A 24,682-nucleotide genomic window follows, 5' to 3' on the forward strand; every position below is an offset into this window, starting at 1 on the left:
GACCCGATAATCCATTTTGGTGGTGTTAGTTGTTGAATGAATATTGGTCAGAGCGCTGAATAACTCCCTTGCGCTTCTTTGAATGGTGCAATGGGATTTTTTATGTCCATCAGTAAAAGGCATACTATTGTTTAATATTGCACCTGTGAGAATGCAGCAATTCCTCAGTACTGCACTCAGTACGCACCTGACACAGTTATTAGCTTGAAAAATCTGGAATGGGATTAACTGTAAAAGCTTGTCAGGTATCAGCCTTGGCTCATGGTAGCACTCTCACCTCTGAGTGAGTCAGAAGATTGTGTGTTCAAACCCCACTCCAAGACTTGGGCGCATTATGAAGGCTGAAACATCCAGAATGTGAGTTCAAATCCTAAGCATGACAGCACCTTCAGTGCTGCTCTGTCAGAAGTGCCGTCTTTCAGATGAGATGTTAAACGGAGGATCCGTCTGCTCTCTCAGGTGGACACAAGATCCCGTGGCACTATTTGAAGAAAAGCAGTGATGTTCTCCCAGTGTCCTGGACAATATTTATCCCTCAAATAAAATAGAAAATGCTGGGTATACTCAGCATGTCAGGCAGCATCTGTGGAGAGAGAAACAGAGCTAACGTTTCAGGTTTTGTTTCATCAGAACTGGAAAAAGTTAGTCTCTTCCAACCTACATCCGTGAATCTTCCAACTCCCTCCGCCACTTTAACAGTTTCCAGTTTCCTGGCCCTAACCATCTCCTTTTCACCATGGACGTCCAATCCCTCTACACCTCCATTTCCCACCAGGATGGCCTAAGGGCGCTCTGCTTCTTCCTTGAACAGAGGCCCAACCAGTCCCTATCCACCACCACCCTCCTCTGCCTGGCTGAATTTTTTCTCACATTGAGCAACTTCTCTTTTGACTCCACTCACTTCCTCCAAATAAAAGGTGTTGCTATGGGAACCTGCATGGGTCCTAGCTTTGCCTGCCTTTTCGTGGGATATGTGGAACATTCTTTGTTCCAGTCCTACTCAGGTCCCCTCCCTCACCTCTTTTTCCATTACATTGATGACTGTATCAGAGCCATTTCCTGCTGTTGCCTTGAACAGGAAAACTTCATTCACCTTGCTTCCAATTTCCACCCTTCCCTCACCTTCACATGGTCCATCTCCAACTCTTCCCTTCCCTTCTCTTCCTCAACTTCTTTGTCTCCATTTTTGGGGATAGGCTATCAAGAAACATCCACTATAAGCCCACTGACTCCCTGAGCTACCCGGACTACACTTCCTCCCAATCCATTTTCTGTAAGAACTCTGTCCCATTCTCCCAGTTTCTCCGTCTCTGTCGCATCTGTTCTGATGATGCCACCTTCCATACTAATGCTTCTTATATGTCTTCCTTTTTCCTCAACCAAGGATTCCGTTCTATCGTGGTTGACATGGCCCTCGACCGTGTCCGTTCCATTTCCCACACTTCTCTCACTCCTTCCCCTCCCTCCCAGAACCACGATGGGGTTCCCCTTGTCCTCACGTTTCACCCCACCAGCCTCCACATTCAATGGATCATCCTCTCCCATTTCTGCCACCACGGAAGATAGTGATAGACCCCAAGAGGACATAGACAGGCTGGCGGAATGGGCAGACACGTGGCAGATGAATATTAACGCAGAAAAATGCGAAGTGATACATTTTGGTAGAAAGAATGAGGAGAGGAAATATAAACTAAAGGGTACAATCCTAAAGGGGGTGCATGCACAGAGAGTCCTGGGGTATAGTTGCACAAATCGTTGAAGGTGGCAGGGCAGGTTGAGAAAGCGGTTAAAAAAGCTTACGGGATCTTGGGCTTCATGAATAGAACTATAGAAAAGTGTGGAATTTATGAGGAACCTATGTAAAACACTGGCTCGGCCTCAACTGGAGTATTGTGCCCAATTCTGGGCACCACACTTTAGGAAGGATGTGAAGGCCTTAGAGAGGTTTCAGAAAAGATTTACGAGAATGATTCTAGGGATGAGGGACTTCAGTTACGTGGATAGACTGGAGAAGCTGGGGTTGTTTTCCTTAGAGCAGAGAAGATTGAGAGGAGATTTGATAGAGGTGTTCAAAATCATGAGGGGTCTGTACAGAGTAGATAGAGAGAAACTGTTCCCATTGGCAGAAGGGTCGAGAACCAGCGGACACAGAATTAAGGCGATTGGCAAAAGAACTAAAGGGCTACATAAGAAAAAACTTTTTTACGCAGCGAGTGGTTAGGATCTGGAATGCACTGCCTGAAAGGGTGGTGGAGGCGGCAGACTCAATCACAGCTTTCAAAAGGGAGTTGGATAAGTAAATTTTTTGAAGGGCTATGGGGCATGGGCAGGGGAGTGGGACTAGCTGAGGTGCTCTTGCAGATAACTAACACTGGCTCGTTCGGCCGAATGGCCGCCTTCTGTGTTGTAACCATTCTATGATTCTCCAGTGTGATCTTACCACCAAACACATCTTCCCCTCCCCTCCCCTTTCAGTATTCTGAAGGGATTGCTCCCTCCGCGACACCCTGGTCCACTCCTATATCACCAACACGCCCTCCCCTTCCCACGGCACCTTCCCATGCATGCACAGGAGATGCAACACCTGCCCTTTTACCTCCTCCCATCCCACCATCCAGGGCCCCAAACACTCCTTCCAGGTGAAACAGCGATTTACTTGTACTTCTTACAATTTAGTATGCTGTATTTGCTGCTCACAATGTGGTCTCCTCTACAATAGCAAAATACTGCGGATGCTGGAAATCTGAAATAACAAAATGCTGGAAACACTCAATAGTTCAGGCAGCATCGAGGAGAGAGGAACAGAATCAACGTTTCGAGTCGGGGATGCTTCGTCAGAACCGTTGTTATTGCGGTCTCCTCTACATTGGGGAAACCAAACCCAGATTGGTGACCGCTTTGCGGAACACCTCCGTTCAATCTGCAGGTGTGACCCCGAGCTTCCGGTCACCTGTCACTTTAATGCTCCGCTCCACTCCCACTCTGACCTCTCTGTCCTCAGCCTCATACATTATTCCAACGAAGCTCAATGTAAGCTCGAGGAACAGCACCTCATCTTTCGATTAGACATTTTACAGCCTTCTGGACTCAACATTGAGTTTAACAATTTCAGACCATAACCTCAGCCCCTTTTTTTCAGATGCCAGCTGTTGATGATTCTGCTATTTACACCTTTTCTAGACCCATCTTTTGTTTCTTTACTTGTCCCATTACCATTTCCTTTTGCTTTGTACAATCATACCTTTTGTCATTTAATCACTCCTGCCTTCCACCCTATCACAGCCCTTCCCTTTTGTTCTTTCCTCCCTCCCCCCCTTTTCCTGCCCCTGCACTTGCTTAAAATCTGTTACATTTATAACTTTTTCCAGTTCTGATGAAAGGTCATCGACCTGAAACATTAACTCTCTTTCTCGCTCCACAGATGCTGCCTGACCTGCTGAGTATTCCCAGCATTTTCTGTTTTTATTTCAGATTTCCCGCAGCCACAGTATTTTGCTTTTGTATTAATATTTATCCCTCAACCAACTTCACTGAAACAAATTATTTAGTTATTTGTCTCATTGCTATTTGTGGAACCTTGCTGTGTGCATAGTGGCTGCCGTGTTTCCTATCTTCATTGGTTGTAAAGTGCTCTGGCACTGAGATGGCCACCGATAATTACAGTTAGATTGAGTGAAGCCGGCCTTCTACTTTTGGCTCTGTAGGTTACAGTATACTTGCGATTTGTTTGTAGGAGCCTGAAATCTGGAATGATGCAGCTTTTAGCCAGGACCGTACAAGCACGATTTTGGACAGGCAACCCTCCCAAGAAGTGAGCCAGAGCAATTCTAGAGCCTCTTCATCACGGCGCTTTATCTCTGCATTTTCACCACAGGTAATGCCTGTTACACATTATTAAATAATCCTCCATCTCTGTGAGTTCACATTTTTTGTTGTTCAGGCAAATCAAATAGCTGTATTGCAAGTAATTGATTTATTCAGCCTTTATTTATGATGGTGATTAAAGAAATGATACTGAATTCCCTGATGACATCAGAAAGAACTCCGATCCATCTCTGGCCAATGTTGAGTCAGCTGATCTCAGCTAGGCAGCAGTGATGGGGGCATTATAATTGCCATCCTTGCCTTCTGAGCTAGGGAATGGAAAAAAATCAGCTGCGTTCCCATGTCCAATTTTCAGTGACTGCAGCTGGAAAGTGAATGTAGGGTGAAGGCGAAGTCAGGCCTTGGTGTGATATTTTATCTTCTCCTTCTCCCCTCACCCCCCATCTCTTTCCATTATTAAATAGCCTGTTGACACTTGCACCAGTAATTTTCATGAGGGTCCTCCTGTTATCCTGCCATAACTTTGGCAAGAGATCAATGGAAACCGCCAAAAAAACAGTGGAAGTTACGGCAGGAGATCGGGAACTCCCTCATGGAAATTCTAGCCCTTACCGCCCAGGCTCACAGGTGAAGAATGGCTGCTTTGGTAAAGTGCGGTGGATGGGGGTGGGGGTGGGGGAAGGTTGAGGGTTGCAGAGATAGAAACATACATCAGTGTGAGTTAGTGTCTTCAGAAGAAGGGAGAAAAATCAATATATAAAATGGGTACTTGTATTTATTGCCTGCCAGCAAGAATTTGCTGACAACATATCCATTTAAGTGCTGATTTTATTTTTTCCATTAAGGTCTCTTAGCCCCATCTAAATGGATCTACATTCTTATTATGCCTCATATATTGCACTTAAACTTAGTAAAAAAATACCTTGGGATATGGACAGATGGTATAAATTCCAATCTGACTTTCATCTACTCATCCATCTAAATGGATGTAGGCAAGATCTGAATCAGCCAACAGATTGATTGATTCATTTTAAAGTTGAAAGTGATTATTTTGCTTGACTCAGAACTCGTAATTGCCCTTTAAAATGACAAAAGTGGTGTTCTGATTGAACCTTGCTCTTTCTTCAGCCTAATAGCACAGCTGGGAACCTCAAATATCCTCAGACAGATAAAGCCTTCAAGATAGTGCTTGCTGGAGATGCAGCCGTAGGCAAATCAAGTTTTCTTCTACGACTCTGCAAAAATGAGTTTCGTGGGAACACCAGTGCCACTTTAGGTATGTTTCTCCAGTCAATCTTTTTTTAAACAATTTTTTTCCCATATTTTCCTCCCGCCTGGGTTATGCTGTCAGTCAGCTTCTTTAGCCTTCACATGGCTGCCTACTTTATAAACATCTGCCAGAATGCCCGTTGGCACAACTTCTACTTGTTCATCTTGAGGCAGATGAGTCTGTGTGGAGTCTCTGGCCCTGAAAAGCCACAGCGGCGTGATCCTGGCAGTTACACTGGGATTGCCTGCTTCTGACTCTATTGAAGTTTGTTGGATCAGAGGAAGGGACCTCCTGAAGTGGGCCTTTGATGCCCCCGCCTCCCCACCACAAAGCCTGGAAACTGAGGAGGAAGCTGGCTGGTCCAGTGGGTGCAGGATTCACCTGCAGAAAGTGAAGCATTGTGCTTTTCCCATCCGACCCAGGTGGGCCATTTGCGGCCCATCAGCAAGCAGGTATGCCTGATTTCACTTGGTGTATCGGCCCCCAAACTTGGGTCCCACTAAGAACAAGGAAGTGGGAATACCCAGTGTAGGGAGGTGCTGGCCCTTCCCCCTGACATAGAGGGCCATATTTGGGGCAGATGGAGGTTCTGCCTCAGATAAGGTCCCCAGGAAACTAACCATGCAGAAACCCCGTGTATTTCCTAAACCTTCTGCTGCACTCCTGCTGGAGCCAGAAGGCCTGAGCATTTTCTGGTCCTCTGTATTGGCTTCCCTACCTTCAGTGTTTTAATGTAGTCTTCCTAAAAAAAATGCATTTATATACCGCTTTTCATCCCTCACAACATCCCAAAGTGTTTTACATCCAATGAAGTACTTTTGATGTGTAGTCACTGTTGTAATGCAAGGAAATACAGCAATCAATTTGTACTCCGTGAGGTCCTACAAACAGCAATGAGTTAAATATGTTTTAATGATGTTGGTTGAGGGATAATTATTTTCCAGGGCAGCAGGAGAATTCCCCTGCTCTCCATCAGAGAGAGCCATGGGATCTTTTATATTTACCTGCGAGAGCAGACGTTCGTTTAACATCTTATCTGAAAGACGTCACTTCCCGACAGTGCAGCACTCCCTCAGCAGTGCACTGAAGTGTCAGCCTAGATTATGTGCTCAAGCCCTGGAGTGGGACATGAACCACTCTGATCACTGAGTTGAGGCTGGTACCTACAGCTGATATGGAGTTTACAGCTGAATGCAAAGTCAAATTTAGGATTAAAAATTGCACATCTGAATATGTTGCCCCCCTACTATTGTCATTTGGATTGTTTACACTTTTTTTAGTAGTTTAAAAAAATGTTTTACCTTCATGCCATTATCATATTCATGGTCTTTAGAACATGACTAACACTCAATACCCAAAGAATAATAGGCAATGGAACTTCACTATTACAAATGCAGATCTCATTGTCAGTTGCAGAATGTAGGACCGAGGTGGCTGATGGGTCTGCCACCAGTGGTGGAGTGAAGGGAGGAGGGATGCACAAGGCTGGAGTTTGAGGAATGAAGGGTGCAGGAAGGGATGTACGGCTGGAGGGTGCAGAGATAGGGTTGGAGTGAGGCCACGGAGAGATTTGAAAATGTGAACGAGAATGAGGATTTTAAATTCAAATGTGTTGGGAGACTGGGAAACAAGGATAAAAGCAAAAGATAGGAAGGAGAAAAACAAAAGTGGCAGTCAGAGAAATCAACGGTTTAAATCAAACGTGACCACAGTAAATAATAATTCTAATAGGTATAAGAGCGTTAAAAAAACAAGCCTGAAGGCTTTGTGTATTAATGCGAGTAGCATTTGTAATAAGGTGGATGAAGTGGCTGCGCAAATAGAGGTAAACGAATATGATTTGGTTGGGATTACGGAAACGTGGCTCAAGGATGGCCAAGACTGGGAACTCAACATCCAGGGGTATTCGATATTCAGGAAAGATAGACAAAAAGGAAAGGGAGGTGGGGTAGCATTACTGGTTAAAGAAGGGATTTACACAATTGTAATGAAGGATATTAGCTCTGATGATGTGGAATCTGTATGGGTAGAATTGAGAAATACTAAGGGGAAAAAAACATTAGTGGGAGTGGTATATAGACCTCCAAACAGTAAGGCGGAGGTTGGGGATGGCATTAAAAGGGAAATTAAAGAAGCGTGCAATAAGGGCACAGCAGTCATCATGGGTGACTTTAATCTACATATAGATTGGGCTAACCAAATTAGTAACAATACTGTGGAGGAGGAATTCCTGGAGTGTTTATGGGATGGTTTCCTGGACCAATATGTTGAGGAACCAACCAGAGATCAGGCCATCTTAGACTGGGTATTATGTAACGAGAAAGGATTAATTAGCAATCTTGTTGTACGAGGCCCCTTGGGTCGGAGCGATCATAATATGATCGAATTCTTCATTAAGATGGAGAATGAAGTAGTTGACTCAGAAACTAGGGTCCTCAATTTAAATAAAGGAAACTACGATGGTCTGAGGAGCGAGTTGGGTAGGATTGATTGGGGAATGGCACTCAAAGGGTTGACGGTGGAAAGGCAATGGCAAACATTCAAAGACCGAATGGATAAACTACAGAAGTTGTTCATCCCAGTTTGGCATAAACATAAAACAAAAAAGGTGACTCAACCGTGGCTAACAAGGGAATTTGGGATAGCATAAGATCCAAGGAGAGGACATACAAATTGGCCAGAAAAAGCAATAATCCTGAGGATTGGGAGCAGTTTAGGATTCAACAAAGGAGGACAAAGGGATTAATTAAGAAAGGGAAAATAGAATATGAGAGTAAGCTTGCAGGGAACATAAAAACTGACTGTAAAAACTTTTATAGATATGTGAAGAGAAAAAGATTGGTGAAGTCAAGCGTAGGTCCCTTGCAGTCAGAATCGGGAGAATTTATAATGGGGAACAAAGAAATGGCAGACCAACTAAATACATATTTTGGTTCTGTCTTCACAAAGGAGGACACAAATAACCTCCCAGAAATGCCGGGGAACATAGGGTCTGATGAAAGGGTGGAACTGAAAGAAATCAGTATTTGTAGGGAAATGGTGTTAGGAAAATTGATGGGACTGAAGGCCGATAAATCCCCAGGGCCTGATAATCTACATCCCAGGGTACTTAAGATAGTGGCCCTAGAAATAGTAGATGCATTGCTGGTCATCTTCCAGAATTCGATAGATTCTGGAACAGTACCCATGGATTGGAGGGTAGCTAATGTTACCCCACTATTCAAAAAAGGTGGCAGAGAAAAAGCGGGGAATTATAGACCGGTAAGCCTGACATCGGTAGTGGGGAAAATGCTAGAGTCCATTATAAAAGGTGTAATAGCAGAGCACTTTGTGACAGGATCGGACAAAGTCAACATGGATTTACAAAAGGTAAATCATGCTTGACTAATCTACTGGAATTTTTTGAGGATGTGACTGGTAAAATAGATAAGGGAGAACCAGTGGATGTGGTGTATTTGGACTTTCAGAAGGCTTTCGATAAGGTCCCGCATAAGAGATTAGCGTGCAAAATTAAGGCGCATGGGATTGGGGGCAAGGTATTGACTTGGATAGAGAACTGATTGGCGGACAGAAAGCAAAGAGTTGGAATAAACGGGTCGTTTTCCGAGTGGCAGGCAGTGACTAGTGGGGTACCGCAAGGATCGGTCCTAGGACCCCAGCTGTTCACAATATATATTAATGATCTGGACGAGGGAATTGGATGTAATATCTCCAAATTTGCAGACGACACAAAGCTGGGTGGGAGGGTATGCTGTGAGGAGGATGTCGTGAAACTCCAGTACGATTTGGACAGGTTAGGTGATTGGGCAGAAACATGGCAAATGCACTATAATGTGGATAAATGTGAGGTTATCCACTTTGGTGGCAAAAACAGGAAGGCAGATTATCATTTGAATGGCAATAGATTGGGAGAAGGGGAAGTGCAAAGAGACCTGGGTGTTCTTGTGCACCAGTTGCTGAAGGTAAGCATGCAGGTGCAGCAGGCGGTTAAGAAGGCAAATGGAATGTTGGCCTTCGTAGCAAGAGGGTTCGAGTACAGGAACAATGATGTCTTGCTGCAGTTGTACAGGGCCTTGGTGAGACCGCACCTTGAGTATTGTGTGCAGTTTTGGTCGCCTTATCTGAGGAAGGACGTTCTTGCCATGGAAGGAGTGCAGCGAAGATTCACCAGGCTGATACCTGGGATGGCAGGAATGACGTATGAGGAGAGATTGTGTCGATTGGGCTTATACTCACTGGAGTTTAGAAGATTGAGAGGGGATCTCATCGAAACCTATAAAATTTTGTCAGGACTGGACAGACTAGATGCTGGAAGGATGTTCCCGATGGTCAGGGAGTCCAGAACCAGGGGTCATAGTCTAAGGATAAGGGGTAGGCCATTTAGGACTGAAATGAGGAGGAATTTCTTCACCCAGAGAGTGGTGAACCTGTGGAATTCTCTGCCACAGAGGGCGGTGGAGGCCAGTTTATTAAATATATTCAAGAAAGAGTTGGATATATTTCTTAAGGCTAAAGGGATCAAGGGATATGGGGAGAAAGCAGGGACAGGGTACTGAATTTGGATGACCATGATCTCATTGAATGGCGGAGCAGGCTCGAAGGGCCGAATGGCCTACTCCTGCTCCTATCTTCTATGTTTCTTCTATGTCTATGTTTCTATGAGACAACATTGGCCAATGAGGAGAGATGTGAAATGCATGACGGGATGCAAGCAGCTGAGTTTAGGACACGTTTATGGGGAGGTGGAGGATGGAAGAAGGATGTTGAAATCAAATCTAGAGGTAGCAAAAGTGCGGATAAAGGTTGTGTGGCAGGCAGTGTCATGGAGATGAATACAAGTAGTCTTGGTGATGAATGGGATGTGGTTTTAAAAGACGACTCTTGATTGAACAGAATGCCAAGGTTTAATTCCGCCTGAGCGAGTAGCTGAGGAGGGTATGGAGGCAGTGTCAAGGGAGCAGATTTTCATGGTGAGAAGAAATTTTGACTCGCCCACAATTTAATTTCAGACAGGCAATCTGACGACACAGAGGTAATTGTGAGCTGTGGAGAACGATGGTGAGGTGGAGGTAGAGCTGGGTATTGTCAGCACACAAACAGAAACTGATCCTGCGCCTGTAGATGTCATTGAGGAGCAGCATCTTCTTATCTTCCATATTCTTTTTCATGCAGGAGTCGATTTTCAGATGAAAACTTTAGTTGTTGATGGAGAGCAAACGGTGTTGCAGTTATGGGACACTGCAGGCCAAGAAAGGTAAATTAGAAATGAGCGACCTAAAATTTCAGTAGCCCCTGAAAACGGGCATGGGGATGCGATAGGAACCCGCGCCTGTTCGGAGGACTGCAGGCAACCGGCAAAATTAGTGCTGCCTGCTACTTTGTATGATGCTGCTGAGTGGCTGAACACTCAGCAGGGGAGCCAAGTTCGTGCAAGACCAGCACCTACCAACATCTCTACTAAACACAACTCAGAAATCAAATAGGGAATTCAGAAAAAACTTCTTTACCCAGAGAGTGGTGAGAATGTGGAACTCGCTACCACAGGGAGTAGTTGAAGCGAACAGTATGGATACATTTAAAGTGAGGCTAGATAAGCATTTGAGGGAGAAGGGAATAGAGGATTATGCTGATAGATTTAGATGAGGAAAGACGGGAGGAGGCTCGAGTGGCGCATAAACGCTGCGTGGACTGGTTGGGCCGAATGGCCTGTTTCTGTGCTGTATATCCTATGTAATGCTATGTAATACTTCACCTCACCTGCACACACTTAGCACTGCTGACTCACACCCACATCTCACACGTTAACACGCTATCAGCTATTCAACCATGACAGGAACATCATCACACAAACACATTGCACCACTCACTGACACACTTCCCTTTATCTTTGCAGGAAAAGGTGGCGCACAACAAACGACATCAGACCTTAACCATCGGGAGACAGGCTCACCTGCATCATCTCACCCACTTGGAGGAGACGGTGTTGGCCATTATTGGGAGGGGCATGGCTGAACCTGTGGCCAGTGGCGGGGCTGTGGATATTTGCATAGATCAGTGCTTGGGCCTCAGCTATTTACAATCTATATTAGTGACTTAGATGAAGGGACACAGTGCAATGTATCCAAGCTAGGTGGGAAAGTAAGCTGTGAGGAACATAAGAACATAAGAAATAGGAGCAGGAGTAGGCCATTTGGCCCTTTGAGCCTGCTCCGCCATTCAATAAGATCATGGCTGATCTTCTATCTCGGAGTGGCAGTGGTGGGAGGACATGCGCGCCACACAAGTGCCAGGCAATGACTATCTCCCACAAGCGAGAGCCTAACCACCTCCCCATGACATTCAACGGCATTACCATCACCGAATCCCCAACCATCAACATCCTGGGTGGTCACCGTTGACCAGAAACTTAACTGGACCAACCACAACAATACTGTGGCAACAAGAGCAGGTCAGAGGTTGGGTATTCTGCAGCGAGTGTCTCACCTTCTGACTCCCCAAAGCCTTTCCACCATCTACAAGGCACAAATCAGGAGTGTGATGGAATACTGTCCACTTGCCTGGATGAGTGTAGCTCAACAACACTCAAGAAGCTTGGCACCATCCAGGACAAAGCAGCCGCTTGATTGGCACCCCATCCACCACCTTAAACATTCACTCCCTCCACCACCAGCGCACCGTGGCTGCAGTGTGTACCATCTACAGATGCACTGCAGCAACTCACCAAGGCTTCTTCGGCAGCACCTCCCAAACCCGCGACCTCTACCACCTAGAAGGACAAGGGCAGCAGGCGCATGGGAACACCATCACCTGCAAGTTTCCCTCCAAGTTGCACACCATCCTGACTTGGAAATATACTGCCGTTCTTTCATCGTCGCTGGGTCAAAATCCTGGAACTCCCTGCCTAACAGCACTGTGGGAGTACCTTCACCACAAGGACTGCAGCGGTTCAAGAAGGTGGCTCACCACCACCTTCTCCAAGGCAATTAGGGATGGGCAATAAATGCTGGCCTTGCCAGCGACGCCCACATACCGGAACGAATAAAAAAAAAAATCCCACTGCCCCCTAATCCCACAATATCTTCTGATTTACAAGCTGCACATGGTGTAAACATGCACCTATTGCTTTCCCCTCCTCCCCGCACCACAACCTTATCCTTGTGCCTTTCTCCTTTCAGATAGCCAAGAATAACCACTTGGCCAAGCACTGGTGGAGCAGCACGAAGTAGAAGAGCACCAAGACACTGATGTTGAAAACACAGCACCGTCACTCAATTTCACTCTCGCAGCCACCAGCTCAGATACTGACACACCCTGTAGTTTAGAGGATAGGTTAGAGGCAGAATCTGCACATGGTGAGACACTGGGCACGAGTGACCTGCAGCCAGTGTAGGGGAAAGGGTAGCGCAGGTGCCAACTCCCCGGAGAGCGAGGTCACACACGCGTTCTGCTGCAGCGGACTTAGATGAGAACTTCGATGGGGCGGCTAACAGAAGACCGCTGATGGGTATGCACAATGACATGCTTGGTGCATTGGCAGGCCTGCCAGAAAGCCTGAATGCCATGTCAAGGAGCATGGAGGAGTCCAGCATCAACCTTGCACAGGACTTTGCGCACAGCTTGGAGCCCATCCTTTTGAGCATGGAAGTGATGGGCAACTCCATTAGAGCACTTCTGGACCCAACCATGGTGTAGCATCTGATGGCCGATATCTCAGCTTCCATAGCAGCACAAGCAGAAGCCACCCAACGTCTTGAGTGCTGCAGTGGAAGTTCAGGCTTCAGCCAAAGAAGCTCAGACTGCTACCATCGTGACTGTGTTTCCCAGTGTGGAAAGGGGCTTGCAGGGTGTCACAGCAGTCCAACAATCTGTCCTCCAACAGATTACAAGGAATGCTGAGGTGCCTCTTTCAGGATGACAGCTTTTGTCCTCCCACCACTGCCATTCCACCAGTGCCCTTGCTGTTGCCTGTCAGCCAGCCAGTCCTGGCTTCTGCCGCCCATGCTGAGGTGGTGCAATCTACAATGGGGCCTTCTAGGCCCAGAGCTGCTCGACACCGTCCTGCAAGGCCATCTGCAGTCTTCCCCCACTGAAAATCAGCAGCCTTGCACCAGCCATGATTCCACCACTGTGGTAGCAATTCGTAGGAACACTAGGACAGGCAAAGGGACATGGAAGACCGGCATGAAGGGAATGCACAAGGGTGATTTGTTGACTTTGTTATGTAATATTGGATGGCTAGATATATAAAGTTGGATTGGAATGTTTGTTTTGTGGTGGCTTTCACTGTAGCATTGTGGCCAAGAGGACGCTGTGATGGTCAGTAACAGTGGGAAGATAAGGTGTGGGACTATCGTTGAATAGGGGTTGCGTTCACTGGTACCACAGTCGGATGTGTCGATCACGGACAGCCTGGCAGAAAGGGGCTGTCTGGGTTGCCGCCACCTCCTCCTCCACTTTCTCCTCCTCCTCCGCTTTCTCCTCCTCCTCCTCCTCCTCCTCCTCAGCTGGTCGTCATATGCCTGGTGACCAGGGCTGTGCCTTCATGATGGCGTGGTAGACGAATCTTGAGACGCGTTCTGCTGAGTACTGCAGGGCTCCTCCAGATCGGTCCAGGCAGCGGAAGCGATTTAGGATGCCAATGGTCTGCTCTATCAGATTCCGTGTGGTAGTCTAGCTTTCGATAGATGCGTGCTGCCCACATGTGCGTGGGTTGTGCAGCAGAGTCATGAGCCAGGTGGTCAGCGGATAGCCCTTGTCGCCCAGTAGCCACCTTCTGGTTTGTCGTGGTGGCTCAAAGACTGAGAGAACAGTGAATTGGCACAGAATAAAAGCATCATGACTGCTTCCAGGATACTGGGCATTCACCATCATGATATGCTAAGCATGGTCGCACACCAACTGCACATTCAGCGAGTGGTAACCTTTGCGGTTGTGGTACATTTCAGCATTTAGATGCAGCGCCCGCAAAGCCATGTGCGTGCAGTCGATGGTGCCCTGCACTATGGGGAAAGCCCGCTATCCTGGCAAAACCACATGCACGCTCCGCCTGCTTCTCTCTGCTCAGAAAGAAGACAATGAGGCCCCTCTCCTGGCATAAAGAGCGTCTGTCACCTCTCTTATGCAGCAGTGGATGGCGAGCTGGGTGATGTTACAGATGTCACCTGCTCCAGCCTGGAAGGATCCTGACACGAGGAAATTCAAGGCCACTCTTACTTTCACAACCACTGGCAGTGCTGTCCTTGCCCTAGTGTGAGGCTGCTGGTCTGGTTGCAAGAGGTGGCAGAGTTCTGTGAGCACCACCTTTGTAAAGTACAGACATCTCACACACTACTCCTGGCTCAGGCTAAGGTAAGAGAGTTGCTCTCGGAAGACCCTAGGTGGGTAAGGCCTCCTGCTGAGAGCCCTTCCCTCCTCCTCCCTCTGCGAGCAGCTTGTCCTCTTCGCTGCCTCTGCTCCATCTCCCTATCATGCTGCAGACCAAGGGGGATGACAACTAGCGCACCCATGACTAGGAGCAAGTGGTCTGACTAGAACCCCTAAAGTTAGAACCAAGGCCTTTTCCACTTGCAGCACCACTCCCTTTCACCTCACCAAATCTAAACAACTCTGTAAAGCTCCAAACACTTCATCAAACTTACACAGAGCTAGTAGAAATTAATCAGCAACTAACGAGAGTAGTTGCTGATTCCTTTATATATCGCTGGTTGGGGGTCCTTGTTGCTGCTGAATGCATGTTCAGCTGTGCGAGGTTAAGACAAGGCGTTCGCTCCAGCGTTGAGGACAAAAAGGGCAGCGCTGGCGTCAAATCAGTGTTGCGCGCTGATTGACGTCACGATCTGCCCACTCAATGTACTTCTGGCGCACGTTCCTAATGCCCGCCCTACCACCCTCACCAAAAGGGTGGCCGGCACAACCCACACCAGAAGTGTGCGCACGGCGTAGATGCAAATGTTGACACAAAACGGCACCCGTAGTGCCGAAAAAGCAGGCACTACGGAGCCAAATTTCTCACCCTGGGTGCCTGAAATGAGCTTCGATTCCTCACCTTGATGAACATAAAAATTAACCAAAGGAAAAGAAATTGAAGCTTAATTGCCCATCATGTGTTAACATTATTGGCAATGTATTTGTTCTGTAGCATTAATGTTTTTTTAAAAAATGGAATGGTTAGCAGAGAAGCGGGCACCAAAATCTTACCGTTTATGTTTCAGGTTTCGGAGTATTGCCAAATCGTATTTTAGGCGTGCGGATGGCGTTTTATTGCTATATGATGTCACCTGTGAAAAAAGTTTCCTCAATGTACGAGAATGGGTTGACATGATTGAGGTGAATGACTCTGTTTTCATATTAAAGATAGATTTCGTATGAATTAAGCAGCAACTACAATGGCTGCATGGTTAATGTAAACTCACTGGGGGGAAAATAATACACCCTGACAAATTGTGCTCCCAGTATCGAGCCTTGCCTGCCTGCAGCAAGTATCGGGAATTTGGGTGCACAGTCCCCATGATTTTTCATCCATTAAAATCGTACCTGGAGCATAATTAGTAACATTACTCCTATATTATAATGTTCAGTGCATAAGTCTCCCATAAATATTTCATATCCCTATTTTTATTCATTTTACACCAGTGTGTAAATTGCTTGTTCTGTCCAACCTCCCCCTCACTTTTCTCCCCAACTTCCAATTGCCTGGGCTGCATACCATTACCTCCGGGTGAATTTTTGAGGGGGTTCTCCCATTTGTCAGTCTTTGTTCTGGGGTTTCTGCGGCTCTCCCACCAAACTTACAGTGGATGAGCAGGAGAATTCCCATGGAAATTTACCCTTCCTAGCTCAGAAGGTAAGCAGCCAAGCTACTGCCAGGCCTCTGCAGTAACACCACTAGAAGGCACACTGGAGATGCATGAGATGACCTACTCCACAAGAAAAAGGGATTGTCCTTCTAATGTCACCTCACCTAAAGATGTGGGTTGGATTGGGAATTCTTTATGTGGGAAATCATACTGTGAGACTTAACATATTGAACCCCAACATACTGCAGTATTCCATTTGCTTGTGCTCAATAATGTATCAGTTCAAACTCTGAAGGTGGTTCAGAGAAGAGTTATGAGAGTGACCCCTAGAGTCAGAGGGACTGAGTTAGAGGGAAAGAATGGAGAACTATGGGTTTTCAGCCTGGAAAGGAGCTTATAGAGAGGTGATGTTATAGAAAAGGTAGAACATGGCAACAGGACAATGGGACCCAAGTGCAATGATTTGGCTGATTACACTGATTGCACGGTACAAGTACAAGGTAGTAAAAGGAGAATTTAGGGCATTTTATATTTCAAATAGCATAGATGCTATCAAAAATGTAAGCTGGTATTATCAGATTGGTAATTATGTTAGTCACATCGCTTGCATGTAACATCGGTGCAATGAAAATGCTGTTTGGTTTTCCGGTTCCTTTCAATCCCAGAATTTGAAACAAAATTGTCAAACACTTTTTCAAAAGACAGTACCCCTTTAAATGAACGGACTCAAGGAAAGCACAAAGGCCCGGAATTTGCGGTCGGGATGATGATGAACTGGCAGTGTCCCTGTCATTCCGCCTTTGAAACTAACAGCAACTTCGTGGTTTTGTTGCATGTTGCGGTCAGTCATTGACAGCTCCGAAACAGGCTGCGCTGTGTCCCCCCACAAAGAGCCGGCAATCAGTGTAATCAGTCAAATCATTGAAACCGACAAAAACTTTAGCTCTTCCGCAGTGATTACGCTGTTAAATTCCCCACTAAAAGTTAAACCCAAAGGGATTAGGTGTGACTGGGGTTTTAACAGCGTATTGACTGCTAAACAAATGTTAAGGGCCTGGAAAACTCATTTTAATTTTGTGCCATGTGAAATTTGTCCATATTAATTAAAATTAAAATTAAAATTTTTAAGAAACTTTTGAAAACATTTTTAAAAATGTTTTTAAAGTTTGTCCTTTATTTCAGGTTTGCCTTTTTCCCATGTGAGACTCCCAAACTTTCTTTTGCTCTCTCTAACTATTTTAAAAAGTTAGAATTTGAAGAGCTTATTCACTTCCTTGTTCGTTGTCTGTGAGAATTCTGCCTTTTGATTGGCTGCTTAGACAGCCTGTTGACATCACAGCAGTTCGAACAAGGGGATCCCCACTATACTCCGTTCATTTGAATGGAAGGTTGGAAAACCCGAAGTTCTCGACACGGATTGCGAGACCCTTGTGCGAAGCCTACTTCGGGGCCTGCTTTGCTGCTAACCGAAAATTCTGGGCCAAGTGATGATTTACCTGAGATTATAAAAATACATGATGATAATGTTATCCATTTTTGCTTAACTTAAAGGATTCAACCAATGAAAATATTCCTATTATGTTGGTGGGGAACAAGGCGGACCTGAGAAACCGAGCGATGCAAGAAAGACAAAAGTCTGTCCCCACCAGCTATGGGGAGAAACTGGCCATGGTGAGAATCAAAGAACTGAGTCATTAAAACATTTTTGTTTTAAATCTGGAGAGGTGGGATGTAAAGCAGAAAGTTGTGCATTTTTTGGTGATGTTTTGTATTTGTAATTACACCCTTTAAAGAGTGGGCACACAGTCCAGTTCAGTCCAATCAATTATACAAAAGCAGAGAAAAGGACTGATTTGGGTAATTCTCCAACAATTAACTGGAAAATTATGTTCCTGTGTTATATGTGCTGTTATGTTAGAAGGATTTACTTCTGCTCTGAAGTAAACCTCCATACAATATTTCCAGTTTTCTTATGCCAGAGCCTGAAATGCCATTGAACAATTCTATAATAAAATGGATTCCTTTTGTAGGCAGTGATTGGTTGAATTTGCACATAACACATCAAAATGAAATTTAGCAGGAAGCAAACAAGAAAAGAGATGCATCACTGTATGAAACACCTATGACATTAGCATAATCTGTTTTCAGTCTATTTTGGATCTAACATGGATACTGAAGCAATATAATCATAGTCTTGTAGCATATTAGTCGGGAATGACTCATCCTTTGGGTGGGATTTTAAGGATACTAGATATAGGAGTGAATTGTATTTATCTTTTGTTTTCTTGACAGACATACAACGTGCTGTTCTGTGAAACAAGTGCCAAGGATGGTTCGAACATTATCGAAGCAGTGCTTCACCTCGCTCGGTAATCATTGATTTTTATTAATTAGATCAGCAGCTCCTTGGAGACATACATGAGATGGAGTTAAAAAGTCAAAGCTAGTTTGATAGTACGCTGAGAAGCTGCACCTACAAACTCTGAGCAGACCTCCTGGTTCACCACCTGGTTTTTTTCCCCGAGGAAGAAAATTACATCAAATTTCTATTGATAGTGATGTAAAAAGGGAAAAGAATAAGAAAAAAAATTATAAAATGTCCAGACCTATAGTCATTGGCCTGGATATACTTTAGAGAGAATTAATTAAGAAAATACAGAGATGAGTTTTGATCGGTCAAATGTTAATTGCTCATTTTATAATTTTTCTTTTGTTCTTAACTAATGTGAGATATCATTATGGAGGCCAGACATTATTTACACCAGTACATCAGGGACTAAAGTTACAAGTCAACAAGTGGGATGTGTATTGGGGGTGAGCTGAAACAAACATAAGGTAATGATCATTCTGGTCACAGTCTGAGAGGAACCCGTGGTAAACCACCTTCCCCATCCCCACCACCGATATTACAAAAAACACACAGCTGTGTTTCTGGTTTTTATAACACTATAGAGATAATTCTGCAACTTCACGGGCCCAGTGGGTAGCCTTGCCTACCTGGATAGCATATTGAAAAAGTCAACACCACCAATGATTTTCCAACAATGAATTTTAAAATGGTTGGAAAATCATGGGCAGTGGGCGCCTGAATTTCCAATATGTTCTCCCGATAGATTAGGCTCTTTGCCAGGTGCATAAAGTCAGAGAATTACTCTGTGTGTCGAACTGTTAAGAGTTTCCTTGTGTTTTAAAATTAAAGTCATGTAGAACATTGATATAATCCAGGCTGATGCGATCCAGCTGTAACGTTTTATAGCTCTTATCTACTGGGTGAGATATCAGTACCTAAATGACAGCCATTTACCATCTGGATGGTGCTATTCTTGTCTGCATGAAGGTATGATGAAACCATTTTATTAGTGGCGATAATTTAACAGGGACTCTTATGATCTGACACTTTGATGTCATGCAAGTGGTGGTTACCCTGGATACAACCTCAAAGTTACATTTTTCAACACTCTGTCTCCCACTTTTTTGTTAAAATATTTTTGCTGCTTTCACTTTATGGCGTCTTAAAAGGATTAACTGCCTGTGTTGAGAGGCTAGGCAGATGACTAGCTCCCAGACCTCCATCAATGTTGCTCTGAAAGTAGTTGGTAAGAGGTGCACAAGAATGACTCGGAGCATTTCTTCCTCCAATGTTTCCTTTGGACCCTTTAGGAAAGTGCTTGGATTCCACTCCGTGCTTTCCAACACAGTCATGGCAGAGATTGTAAACTCCTGAATGATTGAGCATGAATATAAAACAATGCTCCACTGTGCTACCTGCCTCTTATTTATCTTCAACTCTTTGAGTAGTGATTTCCTTTGCTGTTTTTAAATGACAGTCATATCTTCTGTTATATAGAGAAATACAGAATTTAATTATATTTTTAACGTTGAATGTTGTGAAGAAGAGATGGGAAAAGCACGGAATTTGACAGTTTAGTGCATATATAGGATAAATTATAGGTAGGAATGCACTCCAGTGCCCTACTGCAGTGAAGGACTTTACATGGCTCTATTTTTCTGAATATAGGTTATTTGCATGAGTGGGCTTGTGGTTAAGATTCTTCTTGTCATTGATTTTTAATTGGTTATTATTCCAATTCATCCATTTTCCTCTCTTGGCAGGTTTGCACATTCGTGTGTATTCTCAGTGTTGTTTAGGCCAGAAATATTCATGGGCAAAGAGGAGAGAGAACCCTTTCCAAGTGCTAACCGGAGCCCAGTAACAATAAATGGAAGTTTTTCTATGTAAAGAATCCTTTGCTTTCAACAATTGCTCACTGAAGACATCCTTGTCTGGATGAATATGACTTTTTTAATTGTTTGGTGAGGTAGGTAACCTAGAGTTACCATAACCTCCCTAGATTGGAAGATGGGTCAGTAATTCCAGTGACCCTCTTCTGATTGCTCCATTTGTTCCATCAGGAGAAACCTCTTTATCTGACTGTTGCAATCACTAACAAGTAAAACTAATTCCAAGGCAAAAGTCTAGGCCTTAGTGCCTTTTCAAAAGTTATTTACTCATTTAATTCTGATTTTATAGAAAAGGTAATTCCAGATCATCAGAATTCTAGTCTATCAAACCATTTACTGTTCATTCCCAGCGTGTGGAGCGGACTTTTGCCTGGGTATAGTTCCATGGCCACTGTCAGCCCAGTGGTATCTTACCCAAATGGTCATTTTTCATTTGTGAACTGAGACAGTTACCCAACCATTAAAGCATAATCATCAAGCTCAATCTTGTCACTTGATGTTGACAAACATGGATTTACCAGCAGGAGGTGCTGGAAAGCATTCATCAGCAGGAACCTTTGCTGATTTCCTTTTCCTTGACTCAGGGGTGCTGAGGTTAATTGTAGTACTTCTCCGACTGAGATCAGCTAACTCGGCACAGACCGGAGATTTAAACTGGGACTTTCTGGTTTGTATGGCTTAGTACTGCACCAGGAATTACTGACAGGATCATAGGAGGACTTTGTGAATGTTTTAACACCTACCATACTAGATCTTCCTAAACCTCATCCAAATTTCACTTAGCAGCACATTGAGTGAAGACACTTCGGGGTCGATTTTCCTGGAGCCGTCAGGCGGGGTTTCAGGCATGTGGGGGGGGGGGGAATCCTGAATTCGGGGGTCCCGACACCATCCTGCCCAAAACCCGCCTCCACGTAAGTTTCAGAGGAGGCGGGTACCCGCCCCGCACTGGGACCTGCCGACCCGAGGCGGGAAGGGACTAGTGCCAATTAACTGCCTGTTAACGGGTAGTTTTTAGCCTAATCCCTATTTTGAGGGGTGTCGTGTGGGATTCCCGACGGCTCCAACCATGCCAGGTTAGAGCAGGCGGGCCGTTGGGTTGAAGGACTTGGAGGGGTCGCAATGTTGAGTGATGGGTGCATGAGTGCAAAGGTAAGTGTGTTTGGTGTGTCTAAAGTGTGTAAAGAAGTTTAAATTACCTGTACTTTCCTTAACAGCCTTTCTTCCTCTAGGCTTCGGGAGTCCATCACTCAGCCGGCAATGAAAGCAAAATGGCTGCGAGCTGTCAAAAGTGACAGCCTTCAGCTTTCATTGCCGGCGTGAGTTGTAACTGAGTCTGTGTAGAAGGACTCAGGTTAGAAGTCAGACTGTCAGTGTTTGACAGCTTCAAACAGCTGTGAAACACTGATATTTCATCTGTCAACACCTCTTGACAGATGAAATTTCAGTCTGTGACGTCACCTGTTGCCGGGTGGCCCTTAATTGGCCTGCTGAGCCCGCAAGGTCAATCAAGGGAAAATCGCGTGGATTGGCCGAACGTCGATGTAGGCGGGACTAAACCCCGAAAGTTGTAGTCCCGCCTCCTTCCCGACAGCTTAATGAAAATCGACCCCTTGTGTAAATTATGTATTTGATTAAGACTTTGGCCTAGAAATTGAGTTTGCGCTGCGCCAGGGCTTTAGCGCCGGAAGTTAGCGCCGGCGCTAAGTCCCTTTGTGTGCGCCAAAAATTCAGTAGCGCCGCGCCCAAACGGCTGCCGGCGCTACTGAAGGGTTTTAGCGCCTGAAAACTGGCGCAACGCGCCGCATTGCGGCGCTATTCCGGCGCTGCGGCACCCGCTGCGGTGCGGCAGGCTCGGGAAGTGCAGGCCTCCTCCTTCCGTTAAGGAGGAGCTGCCTGCACCCGGCCGCGGCCCGCGCAAATGTCCTCAAAAATGAGCCCGGCACCTCGGACAAGTGCTGGGCTTGCATCTGTTCCGCGGGGGGGGGGGGGAGAAGTCCGGGGAGGGAGCTGCGGGCAGGCGGCCGGCGGGAAAGCGGCCGGCCGCCGCGCCTCCTTAAAGCGCCGGCGCAGACTCCGGCAGCACTTGTTTGCCGGAGTCTTAGTTGCGGCTGCCACTGGCGAGGCAGCCGCAACTGAATTTCGGCTTGGGGCCGGGTTACCACGGCAACCGGGACGCTGCGCACACCGATGACGTCATCGGTGCCGGCGCAGCGCTACCGGTCTACCGCGGCGGAAGGGCCCCAGGCAATTTAGGCGCCGGCGCCAATTGCAGCGCTAGGCCCTCTAGCGCCGCAAAATCGGCGCTAAGGGCACTGCATTTCTAGGCCTTTCTGTTTTTTTGATCTTACTGAATATTGGAATAATGATTAAATGGACAATGGTAGATCATTTGTCAATTGTCTATCTTTATCGGAGGGATTTTCTTTTGTGCTTATCAATGTGAGGAATGTTAGTGTTACGGAATGGAACACTCGTCCTCCTTGGCCACTCACAATAAACATTAGTCACTGACAATGCAGGCGTACCATAATTAGATACAGAATAAAGCTTGCTGTATGTTGCAGTATTGTGCCATGGCTCCAAACTCAGAACTCTCTGCTGAACCAATGTGACCTTTTCCTTATGGCTTATCTGCAAATTAACCCATCTGTTCCACAATGTCAACAGTTCTGTGCTGTGGGCCCATTTCTACTAGGAACTACAAACTTATTTCACATGGGAACTATTACAAGTAGCCAACATAGACAGAAAGGGCCGAATAGCCCCCTGTGGTGCAAATGTCTATGACTTCAACAAGCAGAAAGGAGAATTTTCTCCCATTGGTATAGCTGGATTTGGACCCAGAAGAGAATAGACCAATACTAACTCACTGCACCACCCAATCCTTTATTTGCGATTCATAATAGTACACAGCAAGTACAATCAGGATTCATGCCTTTTCATTGCAAATGAGTGTTTATCAGAACTTGACAGTACTTGATAAATCTGCCCTTTTGTTTACATTGTCTATTTCATTTCACAGGGAAGTGAGGAAAAGAGTAGATGAAGGAACAGACGTGGACTCTGTAACTAATTTGTCCAGCACATACTTGAACAAGAAGCTGCCCATGAAAAGCTGCTGCACTGCTTAAAAACAATGATGAAGAAAAGTCACTGAACTGCCCAGTGGTGTTTTGCGTTTTTGCATATTTTTTGTGATCATTGTACATTAATTAGCACCTTAGAAAATACTGATAGATGGAGGTTACAGCAATGAAGGAGCTGAAATATGAAGGGTCGAGCAAATGAAAAAAGACTGGCTGAAGAGCAAGATGAAATGAGAATTTTAAATAAAATGCTGTTAGCTGTGTTTGTACTTTGTTCATGGAATAAATGATGAGACCATTCTGCCACAATGTTGGCAAAGCATTAGCCAGCAAGATGGCTATTTGCAGCAAAAGTGTATTGGTCTCCATAATTATATTTGTATATAGTGGTCTTATTTACATTTCAAATTTAAAGGATGTTTCTAGAAATACTATTGTTGCTGCTTAAGATTGTGTTTTGGATTTTATTTTGGTTCCTGTTGCCTCTATAAATGTATTTATTTAAAAGAAAACAAAATTAATGTAAACTCAATCTTTACAGAGCATTTTACAGCACTTAGAAATGTAAATAAAATTATTTTTATGTGACTAAAGTAGAAGGGTATTAAGGTGTTCTGTGATGTTTAGTAAAGTATGTTAAATTATGCATTACATTTTATTAGACTTTGTGACTCTAGTTATTTTTTTAAATGAAACCATTAATCAGTCTCCAATGTATTTCACACAGTAAGTCGAATAGTGTGGTGTCTCACATCTGTTTCTGATGTCTTCATGTTGCTGTTTCTCTCTTGTCTCTCTGACTTCCGTCTCTCTTTTCTCTGTCTTTTTGTGCTTTTCTCTCTGTCCTGTTGGGTGGGAGCTGGTGGATGGTGTGGTGGGGAAAGGAGCCACCAACAAGTGCAGGCTCTAATTGGGGGTGGGGTTCAGGGAAAATGTGACCCACAGCAGCTCCCTTCGCATCTCCTCTCCCAATCACTCGTGCTTCCTCCACCCATCATGCTCTCTACCCCCTCACTCTCAGCATGACCCCTGTTTCTTCCTATTTTGAAATACCCATTCAACTGCTGTATTCCCTCACACCATGTTCTACTTTCACTCACCACATCCTTAACCCTCCATATAATGATCAAACTTTATTTGCAGTTTTCACACACGAAAGGCCGGATGTATCAAATTGCACTGCAAAAACGCCGCTGCCACCAACAACTTGCATTTATATAGCGCCTGTACTGTAGAAAAACATCATAAGGCAAGTCACAGAGGCATAATCAAAAAAGATCGGATGCTGAGCCAAATGAGATATTAGGAGTGACTAAAAGCTTGGTCAAAGAGATGGGTTTTAAGGACACTCTTAGAGGAGAAGGAGGTGGAGAGGTTTTTTTTTTGGCGGGGGGAATCCAGAGCATGAAAGCATAAGGATGAGCACTTTAAATTTGAGGCATTTCGGGAATCGGAGCTGA

At 45.1% G+C, this 24,682-nt stretch overlaps 1 protein-coding gene across 3 annotated transcripts in view; it reads left to right on the plus strand.

The window, feature by feature from the left end:
- Nucleotides 1–23,873, plus strand: part of rasef (RAS and EF-hand domain containing) — a 96,462-nt gene extending 72,589 nt beyond the window's left edge. For all 3 annotated transcript variants that reach the window (XM_085985513.1, XM_085985534.1, XM_085985524.1), the window contains 7 exons: nt 3,734–3,874; nt 4,954–5,101; nt 10,268–10,349; nt 15,307–15,421; nt 17,443–17,562; nt 18,184–18,260; nt 23,159–23,873. In XM_085985513.1, coding sequence (XP_085841639.1) covers nt 3,734–3,874; nt 4,954–5,101; nt 10,268–10,349; nt 15,307–15,421; nt 17,443–17,562; nt 18,184–18,260; nt 23,159–23,267 — 792 coding nt within the window. In that variant the 3' untranslated portion in view covers nt 23,268–23,873. The remainder of the gene's footprint in view (nt 1–3,733; nt 3,875–4,953; nt 5,102–10,267; nt 10,350–15,306; nt 15,422–17,442; nt 17,563–18,183; nt 18,261–23,158) is intronic.
- Nucleotides 23,874–24,682: the final 809 nt, after the last annotated feature.

This window comes from Somniosus microcephalus, chromosome 1 (assembly GCF_052327205.1).
Source record: "Somniosus microcephalus isolate GS21.2 chromosome 1, FLI_Smic_1.0, whole genome shotgun sequence".
In the NCBI taxonomy this organism is placed as follows: Eukaryota; Metazoa; Chordata; class Chondrichthyes; order Squaliformes; family Somniosidae; genus Somniosus; species Somniosus microcephalus.